General features: G+C 38.0%; 1 protein-coding gene across 8 annotated transcripts in view; it reads left to right on the forward strand.

Moving 5' to 3' along the window:
* Positions 1-19,097, forward strand: part of CELF1 (CUGBP Elav-like family member 1) — a 52,554-nt gene extending 33,457 nt beyond the window's left edge. For 4 of the 8 annotated variants that reach the window (XM_088145634.1, XM_088145638.1, XM_088145636.1 and 1 more), the window contains exons 10-15: positions 261-389; positions 1,919-2,032; positions 2,180-2,365; positions 5,025-5,168; positions 11,048-11,215; positions 16,199-19,097. In XM_088145634.1, coding sequence (XP_088001760.1) covers positions 261-389; positions 1,919-2,032; positions 2,180-2,365; positions 5,025-5,168; positions 11,048-11,175 — 701 coding nt within the window. In that variant the 3' untranslated portion in view covers positions 11,176-11,215; positions 16,199-19,097. The remainder of the gene's footprint in view (positions 1-260; positions 390-1,918; positions 2,033-2,179; positions 2,366-5,024; positions 5,169-11,047; positions 11,216-16,198) is intronic. The other 4 variants (XM_088145635.1, XM_088145639.1, XM_088145637.1 and 1 more) reach the window with 1 other exon arrangement.
* The last annotated feature ends 1,235 nt before the right edge of the window (positions 19,098-20,332 follow it).

A 20,332-nucleotide genomic window follows, 5' to 3' on the forward strand; every position in this document is an offset into this window, starting at 1 on the left:
AGCTAGGAGGCAGCTAGTCTCACTGATGGATTGTCCCCTTTTCCTTTCTTGCCTTCTGCCCAATGTTGTCTAAGATGATGTTAATCCATGTGTAAAACGTAAGGAGGAGTTCTTGTTCAGTCTGGGTTTGTAATAGTAAGGCTATTGAACTTCATTCTGCACCAGAAACCATTTCTGATTGATGCAGCTGCTGGGTCCACCAGTGATCTTACGGTTAATGGTATGGAAACAGACATACTGCACTGATTGATGTATTGCAGGGTTGAATGCAATGCAATTGCAGAATCTAGCTGCATTAGCAGCTGCAGCTAGCGCAGCCCAGAACACCCCAAGTGGAACAACTGCACTCAACTCTTCCAACAGTCCATTAAGTGTGCTCACCAGTTCAGGTAAGGGAGTTGTTTTATTTATTTATTTGCTATTTATTTAACTTGTTTTGCCCCCTTCATACATAACAGTAGAACCAGTTACCATGATTTAATTATTAAACCCTGTCCTTTATGAAGAGAATTAATTATGACACCCCAGAACATGTGTGGATGATTGAAAAAACAAGGAAGCAGGTGCTTCTAATTTGCTGAGTAGTCATGTGTTTTTGCTATGCAATGTATATATATATATATATGTCTATATATGCATTCATATTCACAGAGACACACAGAAAACTTACTTAAATTTTACAAGAGGATATGTATTGTTTGTAAGTATAATTGATCTATCTGTCCATTTGTTCAGTGAACATCACAGTTTGTCTGAAATGTTCTACTATATTCTCTGGGATTTCCTTTGCAGATAGGATTTTTGAAAATTGAGATTTGGAGCACTTTGGTCTTACAGTGACATTATTTGTACATTATACTAAGTCATGGCTTGCTTTAACCATGCTTTTTGAACAAACCAGTCAGTCTTATAGATAAGTGTAGTAATAATCGTTTATTTCCCTTTTTCTTACCTTGCACTGAATGGATGGAGCAAAAAAACTTACCAAGAATAATCCATAAAATCATTAATGAGACACTTACACAAGTTTTCACATCATGAATCACAGCAAGCCAATAACAGACCGTTCTGTCAAACTGGGGTTTATTTCTATAAAGCAAGGGATGGTTTATTCCTAGTCTCATTTGCATATCATGAAATATATAAGATGAAAAGCAAGCTACACAATTGCTTAGCTTGATGTTGGAAACTTCTTTTATTTCTGTTGAATGGAACTAAATGATAGTAATTTTAGATATGGAAGAAAATAAATGGAAACTTAAGAAAACCACTAGAATTTAAAATTAAACCTGCCTCTTCTTGACTCACCTCTTGCACCTCTCCTCCTCAGATTTTGTCGCCATACTAAGGTATGATACCAGAGTATGGTATGTATACGTATATATGGAACACAATCAGTCACTGAGCCATCAATATTTTGGGATGGCAAAAGAAAGAATACTGTGGCCTGGGTCATTCTGCTTAGATACTAATAAATTCACTTGAGAGTTTGCAAGGGGCAAATGATTCCAGCTCTCTGGATAAGCAGGACATTGGGTACCATACAGATATTTCAGAGGTTTTGCTTCTATTGCAATTTTCATCTCAGCAAAAAACAGTAGGATTCCTTCTGAATGCTGGTAGAAACTCCTGATATTTCTTACTTGACTCATACCTCACGCAAATGAAAAAAGACCTATTTTAGAAGCTAGAGGCTGCAGGATTAAAGATTAGTGATGACAGTTCACTGGAACTTTCTTTGGGAAAATAGAAGAGGAAGAGGGAGGCTTATCCTACCTTCCCTGGCCACTTTCCACTGAACTTTGGTATTTTAGAAGTATTCTGAATGTGCCTTATTTAAGCCTTTCAGAGATAGCAGTAAGTCATTTTGATATTGTTGGAAGTTGTTGCTGATGTTTTAACTCTCTCATTTTAATAGCAGGTTCATCACCCAGTTCCAGCAGCAGTTCCTCAGTAAACCCAATGGCTTCTCTTGGAGCACTGCAAACACTGGCAGGGGCTACTGCAGGCCTGAATGTTGGCTCTTTAGCAGGCAAGTTCAATGCATTGTAAGAAAAAGTCACTTAAGAATCCATCTGCTTTGCTTGTTTCAAACCCGTGTCTCAATTTCCCTTACTTGATAAATTACCTTACTTGAAACCTTATTGAAAAATAACATTTATTCCATTTTTCTGCGCAGGAATGGCAGCCTTAAATGGAGGGCTAGGCAGCAGTGGCCTTTCAAATGGCACAGGGAGCACAATGGAGGCCCTAACTCAGGCATACTCTGGGATTCAGCAATACGCTGCTGCTGCATTGCCCACACTCTATAACCAGAGTCTTTTAACCCAGCAGAGTATTGGTGCAGCAGGAAGTCAGAAGGAAGGTAAGTAGGAGGCAGTGTTCAGAAGGTTTGTCCTTGAGATAGTGTTGTCCTGAGCTCTCTGTGTTATGCTGTACCCAAAACATTCTTCTCCAATGATATAGAATCAGAAGTTATGGATAAAAAATGGGATTTTTAAACATCTCATAGTGCATTTTACAGACATTTTTACAGAATATTGTCGCTACTCTGAAACATCTAATTCTAAAGTTCTGTTTAATTGTATCTTTCACTCAACAAAGAGATGCATTACATTTTTACAATTAATATATATAGTATTTTATTTTAACACTTGCAATCATATCTTTGGAACCAGCATTAATAATTTCTTATTTATGAGAAAGTACATAGTGGTTTTTGCATACAGTATCCTTAAACTGTACAGTTACAGTGGGGCAAAAAAGTATTTAGTCAGCCACCAATTGTGCAAGTTCTCCCACTTAAAAAGATGAGAGAGGCCTGTAATTTTCATCATAGGTATACCTCAACTATGAGAGACAAAATGGGGGAAAAAAATCCAGAAAATCACATTGTCTGATTTTTAAAGAATTTATTTGCAAATCATGGTGGAAAATAAGTATTTGGTCAATATCAAAAGTTCATCTCAATACTTTGTTATATATCCTTTGTTGGCAATGACAGAGGTCAAACGTTTTCTGTAAGTCTTCACAAGGTTTTCACACACTGTTGCTGGTATTTTGGCCCATTCCTCCATGCAGATCTCCTCTAGAGCAGTGATGTTTTGGGGCTGTCGCTGGGCAACACGGACTTTCAACTCCCTCCAAAGGTTTTCCATGGGGTTGAGATCTGGAGACTGGCTAGGCCACTCCAGGACCTTGAAATGCTTCTTACGAAGCCACTCCTTTGTTGCCCGGGTGGTGTGTTTGGGATCATTGTCATGCTGAAAGACCCAGCCACGTTTCATCTTCAATGCCCTTGCTGATGGAAGGAGGTGTTCACTCAAAATCTCACCATACATGGCCCCACTCATTCTTTCCTTTACACGGATCAGTCGCCCTGGTCCCTTTGCAGAAAAACAGCCCCAAAGCATGATGTTTCCACCCCCATGCTTCACAGTAGGTATGGTGTTCTTTGGATGCAACTCAGCATTCTCTCTCCTCCAAACACCACGAGTTGAGTTTAGACCAAAACGTTCTACTTTGGTTTCATCTGACCATATGACATTCTCCCAATCCTCTTCTGGATCATCCAAATGCTCTCTAGCAAACTTCAGACGGGCCCGGACATGTACTGGCTTAAGCAGGGGGACACGTCTGGCACTGCAGGATTTGAGTCCCTGGCAGCGTAGTGTGTTACTGATGGTAGCCTTTGTTACTTTGGTCCCAGCTCTCTGCAGGTCATTCACTAGGTCCCCCCATGTGGTTCTGGGATTTTTGCTCACTGTTCTTGTGATCATTTTGACCCCACGGGGTGAGATCTTGCGTGGAGCCCCAGATCAAGGGAGATTATCAGTGGTCTTGTATGTCTTCCATTTTCTAATGATTGCTCCCACAGTTGATTTCTTCACACCAAGCTGCTTGCCTATTGCAGATTCAGTCTTCCCAGCCTGGTGCAGGTCTACAATTTTGTTTCTGGTGTCCTTCGACAGCTCTTTGGTCTTGGCCATAGTGGAGCTTGGAGTGTGACTGTTTGAGGTTGTGGACAGGTGTCTTTTATACTGATAACAAGGTAAAACAGGTGCCATTACTACAGGTAACGAGTGGAGGACAGAGGAGCCTCTTAAAGAAGTAGTTACAGGTCTGTGAGAGCCAGACATCTTGCTTGTTTGTAGGTGACCAAATATTTATTTTCCACCATGATTTGCAAATAAATTCTTTAAAAATCAGACAATGTGATTTTCTGGATTTTTTTTCTCATTTTGTCTCTCATAGTTGAGGTATACCTATGATGAAAATTACAGGCCTCTCTCATCTTTTTAAGTGGGAGAACTTGCACAATTGGTGGCTGACTAAATACTTTTTTGCCCCACTGTACTTTGCACATTTTTTGGCCAGTGCTGTTAACCATTGCAAATTGGAGGAGTAAAATTGACAAAATCTTGGTTTAGTGAAAAGCATCTTCGTTTAGTGAAAGGCCATCTAATGAGTTTTGGGGTGATGTAAGGTTTGAATTAGTGCTGCTACTTCATGGGTCACAGATCATATATTCATTGCAATTGCATCAGATTTAAAATGCATGAAAACCCTATTGAAGCATTAATCTGAAGGTGTGGGCTTTAACATAGAAAGAGTGATGGAGCTCTGCAGCCTGGCCCCATCCCTACTTGGACTGTATTGAACAAGTACAGCCTTATCTTATCAACTTTAAAGCATTGCAACTTCCTGAACTGGGCTAAAATTTATCAAGATTTGTTTTAGTATTTCTGATCTTTGACTGTAAATACAAATAATGATCCTTTAATTCTTTTATGTATTTTTTATTCTTACTCTGTTGCTACCTGTTGAGTTCTTATTTAAATATGAGTACTAACTATCACTTTTAACATCATCAGATGTTGCTTTCTGGCAGAAGACAGATTTTTCACTAACAGCATGAGTTTTGGCTGTTGATTAAACATGTTTTCACATCTCCTTTAATTCTCTGTATTAAAATCCAAGAAGTTCTGCTTGTTTTAATCTCTTTCTAAATTGATATTTTAAAGGTCCAGAGGGAGCCAATCTGTTCATCTACCATCTTCCCCAGGAGTTTGGGGACCAAGACCTGCTGCAGATGTTCATGCCTTTTGGGAATGTTGTCTCTGCGAAGGTTTTCATTGACAAGCAGACCAATCTGAGCAAATGTTTTGGTATGTTCTGTTACTTCATTTTTCGTAAAAGAGGAGAATACTCATATCAAAACATTTGTTTGCAGAGTTTGTCCCATCGTCTTTCTCTAGTTCTTTTTCTCATCTTCTTCTCCCGTCAGAAAAGAACAACCAACTGATATATAATGAGCTGGTACAGAAACTTTTATTGTGAAACATTTAAGTCAGTTAAACTGCTGCTGTGCAGCTAGCAGCTTAAGTATAAACAGGCTCAGCACATTGAAGGAACACATTGTAGTATTCCAAATAACCCAAATCTTTTAGCTGAAAATATACCCATTTGTTTGTGCAAGCAAGCTATATGTATAGGTAAATAAGAAAGAAACATCACACTAAACTATTCAAAATAAGCCTAGTTTAAAAATTGCCCAAGGCTCTATAGAAAATGAAGCATTGTTCTCTGTGTGAGCAGAAAACTGATTTACATACTATAAGCAAAATTATCGTAGCCCCAATTTATTTATTCAATTTATATGCTGCCTGACTCTCATAAGATAAAATTAAAAGAAAGTACAAGCTGTTCCACTGGGAAAAGAACCTCAATTTTATCCTTATATATCAACTTGTATTAAAACACAAATAAAGCTATTTTCACAATAGTTTACACTTTAGCACTTCCAAACCTGATGTATTTATTATTAAAATAAAAGTTTAGATTAGCTAAGAGATCTACAATGCATTTGGAAAGTATTCAGACCCCCTTCACTTTTTTCAATTTTGTTATGTTGCAGCCTGGTACTACAATCGTTCAAATTCATTTTTTTTCTCATGGGGTACTCACTCAGTACCCCATAATGACAAAGTGAAAACAGAATTTTAGAAATGTCTATAAATTTATTAAAAAGGAAAAACTGAAACATCACATTGGCATAAGTATTCAGACCCTTTATTCAGTACTTTGTTGAAGCACCTTTGGCAGCAATTACAGCCTCGAGCCTTTTTTGGTATGACTCAACAAGCTTTGCACACCTGGATTGGGGGATTTTCTGCCATTCTTCTTTGCAAATCCTCTCAAGCTCAATCAGGTTGGATGGGGACTGTCGGTGGACAGCCATTTTCACGTCTCTCCAGAGATGTTCAATAGGGTTCAAGTCAGGGATCTGGCTGGGCCACTCTAGGACATTCACAGAGTTGTCCCTAAGCCATTCCTGTGTTATCTTGGCTGTGTGCTTAGGATCATTGTCATGTTAGAAGGTGAACCTTTGGCCCAGTCTAAGGTCCCGAACACTGTGGAACAGGTTTTCATTGAGGATATCTCTGTCCTTTGCTCCATTCGGCTTTCCCTCAAGCCTGACCAGGCCTGACCAGTCCCTGCTGCTGAAAAACACCCCCACAGCATGATGCTGCTACCACCATGCTTCACTGTTGGGATGGTATTGGGCAGGTGATGAGCAGTGCCTGGTTTTCTCCAGACATAACATCAGACCAGAGAATCTTGTTCCTCACAGTCTGAGAGTCTTTCAGGTGCTTTTTTGCAAACTCCAAGTGAGCTTTCATGTGTTTTGCACTGAGGAGAGGCTTCCGTCTAGCCACTCTGCCATAAAGCCCAGATCGGTGGAGGGCTGCAGTGATGATTGTCCTTCTGGAACTTTGTCCCATCTCCACACAGGATCTCTGGAGCTCAGTCAGAGTGACCATCGGGTTCTTGGTCTCCTCTCTTACTGAGGCTCTTCTCCCCCGATTGCTCAGTTTTGCCAGGCAACCAGCTCCTGGAAGAGTCCTGGTTGTGCCAAACTTTTTCCATCTGAGAATGATGGAGGCCACTGTGCTCTTGGGAACCTTCAGTGCAGCAGACATTTTTTTGTAGCCTTCCCCAGATCTGTGCCTTGCAATAATCCTGTCTCTGAGCTCTGCGGGCAGTTCCTTTGACCTCATGGCTTTTGCTCTGATACAGTATGCATTGTCAGCTGTGAGGCCTTCTATACAGAGGTGTGTGCCTTTCCAAATCATGTCCAATCAATTTAATTTACCACAGGTGGACTCCAAGGTGTAGAAACAGCTCAGCTACTATCAAGAGAAATGGGAGGCACCTGAGCTAAATTTCAAGTGTTGTTCCAAGGGGTCTGAATACTTAGGCCAATGTGATAGTTCAGTTTTTCCTTTTTAATAAATTTACAGACATTTCTAAAATTCTGTTTTCACTTTGTCATTATGGGGTACTGAGTGAGTACCCCATGAGAAAAAAAATGAATTTGAACAATTGTAGTATCAGGCTGCAACATAACAAAATTGAAAAAAGTGAAGGGGGTCTGAATACTTTCCAAATGCACTGTACATAATAGAAATAAATAATCATAGTTAAAGAATTTAGAACCTTTATTTCAATAAAACCCAAACCTTGGATGTGTCAGAGGACATGTACAGAATTGAACTCTATAAACTGTTTCCAGGTAAAATTGAAACTAACATCAAACTTGTTTTCCATATATGAAATTAATCTGAACATTGGTGTGTACTCCCATAGTTTAAGCAGCCAGCCACTTATCTTTCTGTGTCTGTCTTTAATGAGAATTCAGCTAGAAAACATAAGAATGCTGTGGTCTCCCACCAGTACCACCTTCTTATGGAATAATAATTAAAAAAGGATTTGTTTTCTCCAACCTTTTAACATTACTGGATGATTCCAGTGAACTGGCAAATAAGAGACAGCTTGCATAATTAAGTACAGATACACAATATCCATAAATACTGTTTTTAGTAGAAAGTACAAAAATGAAAGTGGCCATAAATAGTGTCTAAGACATTTCCGTGGTCTCTTACTAACTAACCCTAACTATAATTCTTTCTTTTTTTTTTTGGTCTATATAGACAGTGTTGCCATAATGAGTTGTTTGTGGAGTTTGTGTTCACTTTTTGTGAGAACTGATTTGATTCTCTGGTATTCTGGCAAAACTATTGATGCATCTTTATTATAATATAGCAAATGGATCTAATGGATCTATTAACCCACTTAAATGCTTGATTGCTTTCTTAATACATTTCTTTGCTGTTAGCAAGAATATAAGTACACATCTCTAGGTCCTAACATAGATCTCTCAGATCAGTTCCCTGGGTTGTGAAAGCTCAGGTACTGAACCCTCCCCCTGCCCCCTCAGTGGTGGACTTGGACCCTTGCAAGGATTTCATTCCACTCCTTCAGTCACTATAAAGTATCTTTTCCCCAACTGAGGAGAGGATAATGGTGGCAATGCTGTTGCTGCTGAGATGACAGCTAACCTGGGAGCAATAGCAGAGGAAGAAAAGTAGTAATGGTGACTCCTCCCCCCCCTTTTTCATGCCATACCTCTGCTACTGGTCCTATGGGACCCTTGCAGTTTATTGAAAATGTGGGACAAGGGAGAGTCCAGGGCCTCCAAGTCTATAGACCCCAAAGCAGCCACTTTCCCTGCTTTGACTATTATTAACTATCATGGTCTGTTAGACCTCCATGACTTGTAAAGAGGATTGGTATCTTCTTTGTGGCATTTTTAATTTCTAGTACTAATATATTCTAATCCTAACTAGGTAACAGTACAAGGAGGTAAAGGACTGCAGGCCTGATACAGAATAAAAGAGATCAGCTTATCCTTTCCTACACTGTGATGGGAGGAATTTGCAGGATATGGTTCTGCATTTATATTTTCTTTGGAAACATGTTAATCATGGGATTTTTTAATCTCCATTCTTATGATGTATGGGTTATTTCTGTCAGTGATCAGTATTGCTATTTGAGAATGATTAACATGCTCTTATACAAATGTATGAATAATCTGTTGTGCATTCACTAATACACAAAAGTACATACACTGCTAAATCATAAAATGTAGCTTGGCTTCAGAAATAATCTTCAAAGTAAGAATGCCACCAGCTTGCACAAACCTGGCCTGCCAAATTATTCTAATTCCTCCATCTTGCTGCTATCCACAACACACCATTTCAGAGCGTCCTTTGATCTAGCAGAACTGCAGTAAGATGGAGGAGAAAGGATTGTCCATTTCATTTTTGAAGTCTACCTGTTCTTCTCTGGACCGTGATCCCAACAAAGTGCCGTGCAAAAGAATCTCAAAATTATCATTGTTTATAGGACTCCGTATTATATTGCTGCTGTGTTTAAATTTTTAGATTGATTGATTGGTTATGTGCCATCAAGTTGGGGTCAACTGTTAGCAAGCACATAGTTAGACCTTCTCCAGGACAATCTGTCCACAGCCTGGGCTTTCAAGTGTTCAAAAGGGGTGTGTTTGTGTGTGTGTGTTTCCTGAAGAGGAGTACATATGCAGAAAAGGACTCATCCTTATTAGCCTAGGTTCCATTTTCAGTACAACTATACTAAAGTTGCTCAGTGCAATTTAAATTAACTCCAGTGGTGAAGGAAAAGCAGGGAAGGCCTAACAACTGATTAAGCATTTCCTGTTACACTGAGTAAATCACCTCAAAACAATCTGTCAGTCTTTGGTCTTTACCAAACACAGAAACAGCATTCAGCATTATTTCTAAACATTTTCCAAAATTACAACTATTCCCAGTATGAATCCACAAAATAAGCACAAGAACAGAAGGAAAATGCCACTAGGATGACTTAGAAAAACATACTAGAGTGAGGATTTTAATAGATAAATTAAAATTGCATCTAAAACACTATACACATATACAGTAGCAAAACAGCAAAAGTGAAAATAATTATTGCATTTGGGAAGGCTGCGACTAGAAAAATACATCTCTAGCATTGACATGAAAACTAGCCCTAAGGGGTAAGATAAATGCCAGCCTAAAATATTTTCTAACTAATTGTGTTTAGTTTTGGAAGGAAAGGAAAAACAGAAAAGGATTTCACAGTGTAATTTTGCTAAAGAAGAAATCTGTGGAAAAAGAGCAGCCAAGAGTTCTAAACACAGTTGCCCAGATTTAGTTAGGGAGGAGATGGAGGGACAGCAGAAGAGTAGAAATGGGAGCCAAGTTAACTATGGGAGGCAGCTGAAAGAATTGTTTGAAATAAACTTTTGAGGAAAACTTTCTGATGTTATGATAAATTAGGAAGAAAATCCACAGAGAAAAGGGGAAAGTTACTTAGTTGGAATAACAAGAATTAACATTCTCCCTGGATAGGAAAAAAATCCTCTGAAATCCTGAAATTAGTGATGGTTCTTTTAGCTTTCCTTTCAGGAGTTAGTAAAATAAAAAGGAAAGTGTGTTCTTATTTCAGAATGGCCTGTCAGGTTGGGGATGCATTTCTAATGTGACAGAAAGAAAGAAAAAAAATGGTATTCCTTCTTTTTGGAATGAAGAAAGGATGAAGAACAAAGCTGTTGTTTAGCACAGGTGTGTAGGACTTATTTTGCCAGAAGAAGTCAAGTCTTCAGTCATTCACATTTTTCCAGTCAAATACAGGATCACTCAGTCATGATCCTAGACTAGGAATGACCAGCTTTTCCCAGGCTCAAACACCCTTGCATTTACATTTAATTAAAAGTAGAGTTAGTATGATTACTCTTCAGTCATATATTTAACAATTGTGCTCATTAAAAATTACAGGTTTGGATGGTATCTGGAATATTCTAGCACTGCTTTTTCAAGTCATTATTAAACTTATTAGTGGAAGAATTGGCACTTACAGATTATAATTCTAAAAAGTCTCTAACGTCTGCTTGTTTGCTTGAGTCAAGTAGGGAAATTGTTGCTTCAGTTGTAAGATTTTTTTCTTAAGTCCCCTTCCATCTCATGCACTTTATCTATGGATACATTAAGGGTTAACAGTAGTTTTGTATTAAAAGCACAAATGCAAGCTATGATGATGGTGGTGATGTTGATAAACAAAATACTCAGATATTCCCATCCCCTATTAACTCTTCACACGTCTTAACTGTGCGTTTTTCTTTTCTTAGGTTTTGTAAGTTATGACAATCCAGTCTCTGCACAAGCTGCCATCCAGTCAATGAATGGATTTCAAATTGGCATGAAGCGACTGAAAGTACAGCTCAAGCGCTCTAAGAATGACAGCAAGCCATATTGAGTGCCCCTCCCCCTGGAACTGGAGTGAGAAGGATCTTCTGGTAAGTTGGGGAGGAGCGCGCTTAGTGATTCAAAAACTCTTTAAGGCTGTATTTTTACAGTCACGGAAGCTGATTGATACCGTTCTGTCTGGCACATCTTCCCCTGAAGACTCAGCTGCAGCCTCTACTGGGAATTCTGCGGATGGAGGACAACTTTGTGCTTTTGTTTCCAGTGTTTTACTTTGGAGCTTAGGTGCCATATCACTATTTTTTTTAAAAAAAAGTTTGCTGTGTTTGTAACTCTGTTTTTGAGAAGGACCAATGCCAGCCACCTTGGAGAGGAAAGGAAAATAGTAAGTGCAATTGGAAGTGACACTGCATGACTTAGATATGAGGAGACCCAAATGATACCCATGAAAGGGGGAAGCAGGAAGCTGAATCCAAATCATTTGGTGGTTGGTTAATGAACAACCCCCAAGGAGCTTTGCCAAGATATTTGCTAGATTTATTTAGTAAATGCCTTATGTGAGAACTGTATACAGAATCAATCAGTAGAGTTGGAGGATACTAGCTGGGCAAAAATATTCATGTGTTAAAGGAAAAATGCAGTAATTATAATGCTAGAATATGTTTGTATAGTGCAATGTGTGTGGTTGCAGCTTATAAAAGTATCCAATGATGTTTTTTTATCAGCTGTTTACACTTTGGACAGAACAACCTTTTCAAAATTCGATAATATGAATCAGTGTTTCAATTTGTTGGAAACTACACTTGAAGCTAATTGATTTAATGCAGCTACACCTTAGGCTGTAATCCAGGAATTCCTGGGTTTAATTTACAATCTACTACAAATCCCATATCTCATGATAAAATTTGTTCTTCCCCTGTTCTAGAGCTTGTACATAAAGGTATAACTAGAAATGGTGCTCATAAAGTACAAGTTAAAGCCTCATTAGTGTTAAACTGACAGATAGTTTTGAAATGAAGTCTTGTTGCTCTGATTTCTGGCATTCATTTTTGCATACTGTGTGCAAGTGTGTGTCAGAATAATACTGTCCCAAAGATTTTTTTCTTGTTGCTTATATAGATTTATTTTTCATAAATATTGACATCTTGCTACATAGCAGTTTTCCTTTGAGTGTTTGCCAGTACAAAGGACTAAATTCAAAGGGCTGAATCTGCACGGAATTTTGATCTGGTCTATATATTGTCTGAGCCCAGTGCCTAGTAATTCAAAGTCAAATTTCCGCCCCTTCTAATACATATCTTTTTTTCACATGGGTATGTCTGCCAAAGTATTAAATACATTTTTATATGCACTGTAGACATGAGACTAAAGGGAATTTTTAACAGTGTTGAGTTGAGCCATGGCAAGAAGTTATGTAAGATCTAGTCCTGAGGCCAGAAAAAGCTACTCCTATTGTTAGGAAAGTTTACGGTGTTATATATAGATTCAGTGTACTGCTACTTTCTGAAAATAATCTTTATCATTTGTTAAAGCATTTTCACAGCACACCAATCAGCCCATAAATCTTGTATTTAGAAACTAGACATTTAAGCGGAGGATGGAAAACATAATTTCTGGTTCACCTTCACCAGGAAGATCCACAAGCCCATCAAGCTTGAAATGCCATTGTATAAGATAAAACTCAGTAGGAAAACCAGGCATTTACTAGGAACTGGATCCCCTGGTTTACTAAAATTCAGGCGTATAATTTGCATAAGGCCATCCATCTGTGATTCAAGTGGCTTTTCCAATGAATTTGGAGTCTTGTTGCAGATTTATAACTTGATGGATGGTATAGTAAAAATTAAGCAGCATTTATTAAAAAGCATATACAGTGGCGATAAAAGGGTTGAATGGTCAAATTGCCAAATTTTCCATTTGTGCTGGCATGTGGTATCCTTCTGTGTTGAATACTTGGGTCTAATTCAGAAGCATATGCATACACTTAGATGAACTGTATACATTTGAAGTTTGTGCACTAGGAGAAGTTGTATCCTGATATTATGAGGAGGGGGGGAGTGTTGGAGTGCTGAGGGTCCCAGAATTGTCAAGGGATTTTTTAAATAAAAATATACTTTCAGGAAAAAAAGAGATCATGGTTGGGAGCAGTTGCTCCAGTTGCAACCTGATATAACCAAGAATGTTGTTTCTATTTTTATAGAAGTTTTATACTGCTCCAGGGTGGAGAATATTTATTATCTAAATTATTTCACTGGATAAGACCAGGGTTTTGCATAATCCTGAATGTGATTGTGTAACGCATACATAAACAATGTGCATGATTGAAACTACTGACTTTCAGTGGCCTGTTTGTAACTAGGCAAACTGCTAAATAGGATAAGAATTAATGCTGTGAACCAGTGGAGGAGGAAAGCTGTGCTCAACTTTCGCTATAGTCACTCCTCCCAGTACTACTTCTCTTTCTCAGTCACTATTACTAGCTTTTCTGAATACTTTGTCACTATATATTTAATGTCCATATACTCTGTAACTTTTCTGTATGCTTCCATCATGGCCACTATGGGGCAACTTTTCTCCTGTTGAACTCGCAACACAATATTTGTGCTTTGCTTATCCTGTTATAATATTTTCTTTCATAGTTACGATCAGTGCAAGTGCCCTAATCCCACTGTCAGAATTACCAAAGCAAAAAATGCAGGTTAAATTCTAAAAATGAGATCTTTGGAATAGATTGGCAGAATTCTTGTGCCTTCAGTGCTGCTGTTCTGAATGACTTAAGACAGAATGCTTCAACCAAAATACCTGTTTCTTCTCAATTTCCCCTGACCTGGCCACAAATGCTTTTCAAAACGAATAATGACAATTTGTTTCCCAGGGAGATTCTCACTTGGCAAGAAAAGTAATCTGATTTATACAAGGATACATATAGATGCCCCTTTGGGGTTTTGTTTCAACATGTCATGCTGTCAGATTTTCTGCATGGCTTCTTGTTCTGTCTGCTCCCCCCACCCAAACTTTGGCAGAAAATCACTCTGAAGCTGATCAGATTGGAACATCATGATTTAGTTACTTGATATCATAGTTACTTATATATACATTCTCAGATTAAAGTGCTGAGTGTGGTAATATACAGGCACAAGGCTGGAATTAATAAAGAAGGCAAGTTCTACTGAAAAGCATATTGAACAGACTTTGCATTCCTGAAGCAAATATTGCAGTGCCAGAACCTTAGTATTATTGGGAGGGAGGGTAGATGACGCTAAAACAAATAAATTGTCGTCATGGTTTTGCATGTAACTTTTTAACTGAGGGGTATGAATATATATGTATTATGTTAATTCTTGTGAATGAATAGATAAGTATAAGGGTGGGAAAGAGAAAATCTACTATTCAGATTTTTTGGTGTATTTTATGATAAGAACAATTTAAAGACTATAATGAAACAAGTTAACTTCTGTAAACTCCTTCTCCCAAGCCAAATGCAATCTCTGCTGTTTCCTTAATTCAGACATATTTTGGCAATTGCGTGAACCCGAGAAAAGATATGGCTTCTTTAAGGAGCAATTGACAGGTAGAGAGAGGTGCCCATGCCAGATCTTTGCCATCTTTGGACCTGAATACCGCACACCTCTAGTTGGATCAAAGGGGTTTTTTTCTGCCAATGGGAGCCTTCCTGGGTTCATTAAGGTTACTTCAAGGAAGTGATTTTGCTAATGTCCTTCCCTTAGTATTACTATCAGATTCTTCCAGTGAACTCCCCAGTCCTCTGAATGGGAACTTCAGGGGTGTAGGGAACTATAATGAGAAGGCAAGTTAACAAAGATCACCTCCTCCCTTGTTTCAGCTGCAGAAGGGTTACACTAGACCCAAAGCTTCAGCTAATGGAAGGATGATTCTGTTTATGGATCACTCATTCTGATTCCAAACCAGTGTTGTTGTTTTTAACTGAAGTAACTTTAAAATTAAATAACATAGTATAGCTTAACATTTGTTAACAAAAGTAAATTGCATCCACACAATATACATAATCTGTATCATTCAGCTGAAATAGATCTGTGTATTTAAGTCAAAATGTTGTAACATACATTTATTATAATTGGAATGGAGTGAGGGCAAATCTAAGAACAATACTTTTTCCAGTGATCGTATGCTGCTTCAGACATTTGCTTATGAACACTATGTTAAGAGAATGCTTAAATGTGTTTGTCCTTGAAATTTAAGCCTTTTGTGTTGTGATCCTGTTAGAGATTCTTCACTTTGAAAATCTCTTACAAGTCTCTGCAGACAAAAATCCTTCCTTTCAAAACTGGCAGTGGTGACTGTAGAAGTTTTGAGAGTCCAGAATTCCTCCTCACAGAATCAGAGAGCAGGATTTATTTATTGAAAAGAATTGCAAAAGAGGGTGGTAGGTTTTTTGCAAGTATCAGAGTAAAAAGGGCTCAGCTGGGGCAAGTCTTAACTTGCAGTCAAGTCTTAATTCTTTCCTTTCTGTGTGGGCATCAGTTTTACTGATACAATACATGTTTTAAATGTCATTTTGATGCCAGAAGCTACATACATATATATATAAGCTTCTATTGCCTAAATATGCCCCATAGTGGGAAGAAGAAAGTATTAAACTATCAGTGCCCAGTGATTTCTCCTTTGTCTCCTACCTGTTATATGAACTGTCTACAACTGCATTTTATGAAGTCAGGTTCTAGTGGAAAGGGGGGGGGTGATACTACCTTCCTCGTGAAGAGATAGCAGGAACACTGACTCAGGGCTGTGTTGAATGCGCAGCTGTGTGCTGCTAAATCATAGTCCATTCTGTAGCCAGAGTCTAAAGGGAACCCTAGGCCTCTGTTCCATTTAGTTTCTGACAATTTTTACATTTATTTGGTGTCTTATGCACTTCAACTTTTACTTGTTCATTGTTGGCATGTGCTGCCCTTCCTTGTCAACTCCCCTCCCCAAGAGGTCTCATTGTACAGTGCCCATTCCTGTTTCACTCTCTCTCTCTTTCTCTCTCTGTTTGGATGTACTGTTCTGTGTAACTCAGTAGGTCTCCTTCTTTCTGGTTTGTTTTTTTCTAGATTCCTGCCGTTTGTTCATCGTTGTGCCTAAAGCATGTCGATGTGGCGTTCAAGTACATCGTCCAAATCCTTGTCTCTTCAGCTTCTCTGATGCTTGAACTCTCACCCTTTGACCTTGTGTTGACTTTTGATGCTGATGTGTATTTTTATTATGTTTGTTTCTTCTTTATTTTTCCTTCTTTTTTTTTTTTTTGTGCTGCCAAATTGGTTTTGCTAGAAAGACTGCTGAAGGGGAATATTTAAACTTGCATTTGAATATAAAAGAATTCTATTTTTCTAGAACTTCATAAGATAACCACTTGATTTTGTGATTCTGATTCTTTGTAATTGTCTTCAGAGCAGCCTTGCTAGCATACCTCGTGGAGTATTTGTATTTCTGTGAACATACAGCCAATCACTTTCTAGGCTTAGTTTTTTCTGTGTGCTTAGTTTCAAAACAAAAATCTTTGAAGGAAAAAGTAAAACGATGCAACTCAAAGTTTTCAGGAGGCTTCTGGTCACATTTTGCTGAACCTACCTGCCATGCTCGAGGAGAAAGCATGTGTTCTTTGACTTGAGTAGCTTCAGCAGAAAACACTTGAACTACACTTTTTCCTGATTGTAGCTGCATTTTTGCCCTGGCACTTAACTGCTTTTTCCTTCCTGTGTGATTATCAGCCTTTGTCTGCAGTGAGAATTTAATCAAAGTTGGTGTTGTATTTTGTTAAACCTTTGCATGCTTAGTTTTTTGTAACTACAATCTCCTCAGCAAAATGTGAGTTTTTTTGTTTTGTTTTGTTTTTCTTTTAAAATTTCAAATAATGCCCCTGTAAATGTTTTGCATGTTTCCTGCTGTGTTCTTCACAATCCTGTATATATACACCCTTCACCTCTGTTTTCTATAGTTGGTGCAAAAACTGAGCAATTTATTAGGTTTCAAAGCTGTCCTTTTTTGGATGCCAGACTTGTGATCATATGTCATGTAAGGACATCTCCTGTGCATTTAGACTGCTTTACACAGTATCTGCACCTTGCTCTATTATCACAGCTATGGAAAGGTCTCAGGGGGCTTGATTGCACTGTTCAGATGGTCATGGTGGCAGCGGCAGGGATACAAGTTTAACAGAAAGATGTGGGATATTTGCGTAATACTGCTTCTGAAATCCATTGGAGCTCAAGCTCTTTTGGGGTAGCCTTAATTTGTACCTCTTGTTTAATATGCGACTTGCTTTGTGAAATTTTAACACCATTAAACTCTCAGTGGATGGAAGCTTGATTGCTTTCCAGTTCTTACACTTGAAATAGCATGTCGTATATATCCCATAGAAGGAATCTGTAAGCCTAGGCACAAAACTGCTGGCTCTTTCTCCAAGTGACAAGCACAATATAACAGCACATTGGCTGTTACCTGAACAGGGTACCAACCCCGGCTCCTTTGCTCAGGGGCCTTAGCTGGGGGAATCTCCTCTACGGAGAATTTTTTTTAAATTTTGTTCTTTAATTGGGTTAGGAGTCATGCAGTTCTCTTTATACTTTCTTTCTTTCTTTTTTTCTTTCTGGCCTGATGAAGAAATAGGACAGATTATCCTTCTCTGGGAAACATGCTTCAGCTTTGCTGCACATATGATCTGCTTTAGAAGCTGAGATATAGTCCAGGGCTTCACAGCACCTGCAAGAAAGTCCTGTGGTAGGTGCCTAAGCACAAGGGGTGATGGGGTGGAGAAGCTATGAAGGAATTTTAACAGGAGGAAGGAATGTGAAACAAAACATCTGGAGAGTAGGAACATATAAGAGACCTATCTAGGCCATATGAAGCTTTCGTTCCATTGTTGGGACAAAAACCAGATCCCAACTCCATTGCTGGATGGGTAATCTCTCTCCGTACTTTGTCAGATAAATAGTTTTTCTCTCAACCTGGTGATCAGCATCTCTAAGGATGAGAGTGGTTTGAAAGGGGATATAACTGCATTATCTTGGGTACAGCTGTGAGATGATTGACCTTAGGCTCACAGTCACAATGCACAGGGGTGTCTGATGGCAGGGAAGTCAAGGCCTTGCAGTGTATTAATTAATTTTGCCAATACATTTCTTTATAATGCGCATACAGTTTCATGAGAAACTCTGGAGAATCCTGTGGAAAAAAAAAAATCTCTGGAGAAAACCAAAATGCCAAACATTAGATGTTCCTTTCCTTTCCTTTCTTTCTTTCCTTTCTTTGATTGTTTTAATTATTCTGTGGTGGTTTTAATGGATTTGAGACAGTAAAGCAGCAGCTGCCTTTTATTTCTAGCTGCTTTTTGTGAATAATTAAAAAAAAAGAAAATTTACATTTTGGAAAAAAAAAACCTGTGGGCTTTTTTATTGGTACAAACATTGTATTTAACACTAGGGGTTTTGTACAGTTTTTTGCCTTTTCTACTAGAAAACAATGTAAAGTGATTCACAAATGTGACAAGAAAACAAATTGCCACTATGACCAAATGTAGAATCTGTTCTGCAGTTAACAGGATTTAATCAACTCAAAGTCGTGATTCTGTTGTAGCAATGCTTTTCTTTACCCTGTTTGAATTGTTCCTTTTTCTTGTTTGATTTGCAAAACAAAATGTCTTTTTTGTGTGAAATTGTGTTGTACTCTGTAGAAAATTATGGATTTTACTTTAGTGGTTAAAAAAGAAGCACATGTTGCTTTTCTGATCACGGAGTTTGTGTAGTGGATTTAAAAATGAAAGTTTTGTTACAAGTTTGGAACGAGCGAGTATGTATTAAGGAATTTTCTTCCTTTTGTGTGTGGTTTCTTTTTGTCCCACTGGGGAACTTAAAGCTGTTTTAATTGCACAGACACACAGACAGAAGTCATTTTGTATATGCCAAGTGTGGTATCTCCCTTTGTTTATTTGCTATTAAACTGTTTGAGAAGAAATTTTTGTGTCATCCTTGTATTTACTTACATAGAGCAGGCAAATTGGTATATTGATATCAGGGTATAAGAAAAAGGATTGCTTAGTCTAAATGTATGTGGAAGCTAGAATAAATTGGTAATATATCATCTTTTCTGTCACTGGAGTGTTGCTTCCCCAGACTCAAAAGCTCACCTTTTTTCCCTCTCTTAATTTAAATGAATTTTTCTGAGCTTTTCACTTTCTTTAAGGCTTATTTTCCAGCTTTGAGGTAAATTGACTGGGCCAGGATCAGTTTTATCAGGGATTTTTCTGACAGACTAGTGTATGAAATATAAACATACACAAGATTTGAGGGGTAGTTTATTGTACAAAAGTGTTTATCCCATAATTGCTGATTCAGCTTTCTTTCTGTTAAGTTTATCTTATTGTTTAAATCACCTTTGGAAGGTTGCCACATTTTTAAAGCATAAAAATAATATATGTGGTCTGATAGATTTTTTTTCCTCCTAATTCCTGCAACCGTATTTGCCTCTTTAAGTGCTATTGCAAAACTTTTATGCTTTTTATTATAAGTATTTATATTGAATTCATAGACCATGAATGTTATGTATAAATATGATTATCTGTATTACAAGCAAACAACTATGGAGGCCTTCTGTACTTTGACTATATTGCAGGATGCAGTTTCTTCAAATTACTACAAAGTCTCAATTTACTGAGAGTGAATATCAGGCCAGCTGTTCTCCCTTATAAAAATGCTGGGGGGGGGGCTTTTTCTTTACTACTGTATAAAGGAAGCAAAGTCCTACACCAAATGATATGAAGATTATGAGGTTTAGTCAGCTAGGGGCAAGTGTTGAGAGTTATTTTCCTATATAAATAAAAGGTCTAGAAGTTATCAAAACAATGAACAGATGGAAACTGCCCCGCCTTTGGAAAAAGGGGGCCATCCAGTCCTGTGCATAGAAAGAGCAGGAGAAAAGGGGCTGATAGTTTTGCTGCCCTGATATATGGGTGCCCTATTTGATACTAAATATTAACTGGAATTCTTTTATAACTTTTACCTTCTAATAAGCACTAAATCCTGCCATCTAATAAATATTAATAATCACTTGGATTCTTGTTCCTTGAATCAAGTTAAAATAGAAACATGTCATGTTTCTCCTTACAGGAACTTTTTTATGGGTTTGTATGAACCATTTCTGCAATATTTTTTCCTGCTAGAATAACCCCTGTAAAAGACTTTTAAAAGGTT

This window comes from Python bivittatus, unplaced genomic scaffold, assembly GCF_059951505.1.
Source record: "Python bivittatus isolate LINGU-HERP-01145 unplaced genomic scaffold, Pbiv_v1 ctg000480_np1212, whole genome shotgun sequence".
Taxonomy (NCBI): domain Eukaryota; kingdom Metazoa; phylum Chordata; class Lepidosauria; order Squamata; family Pythonidae; genus Python; species Python bivittatus.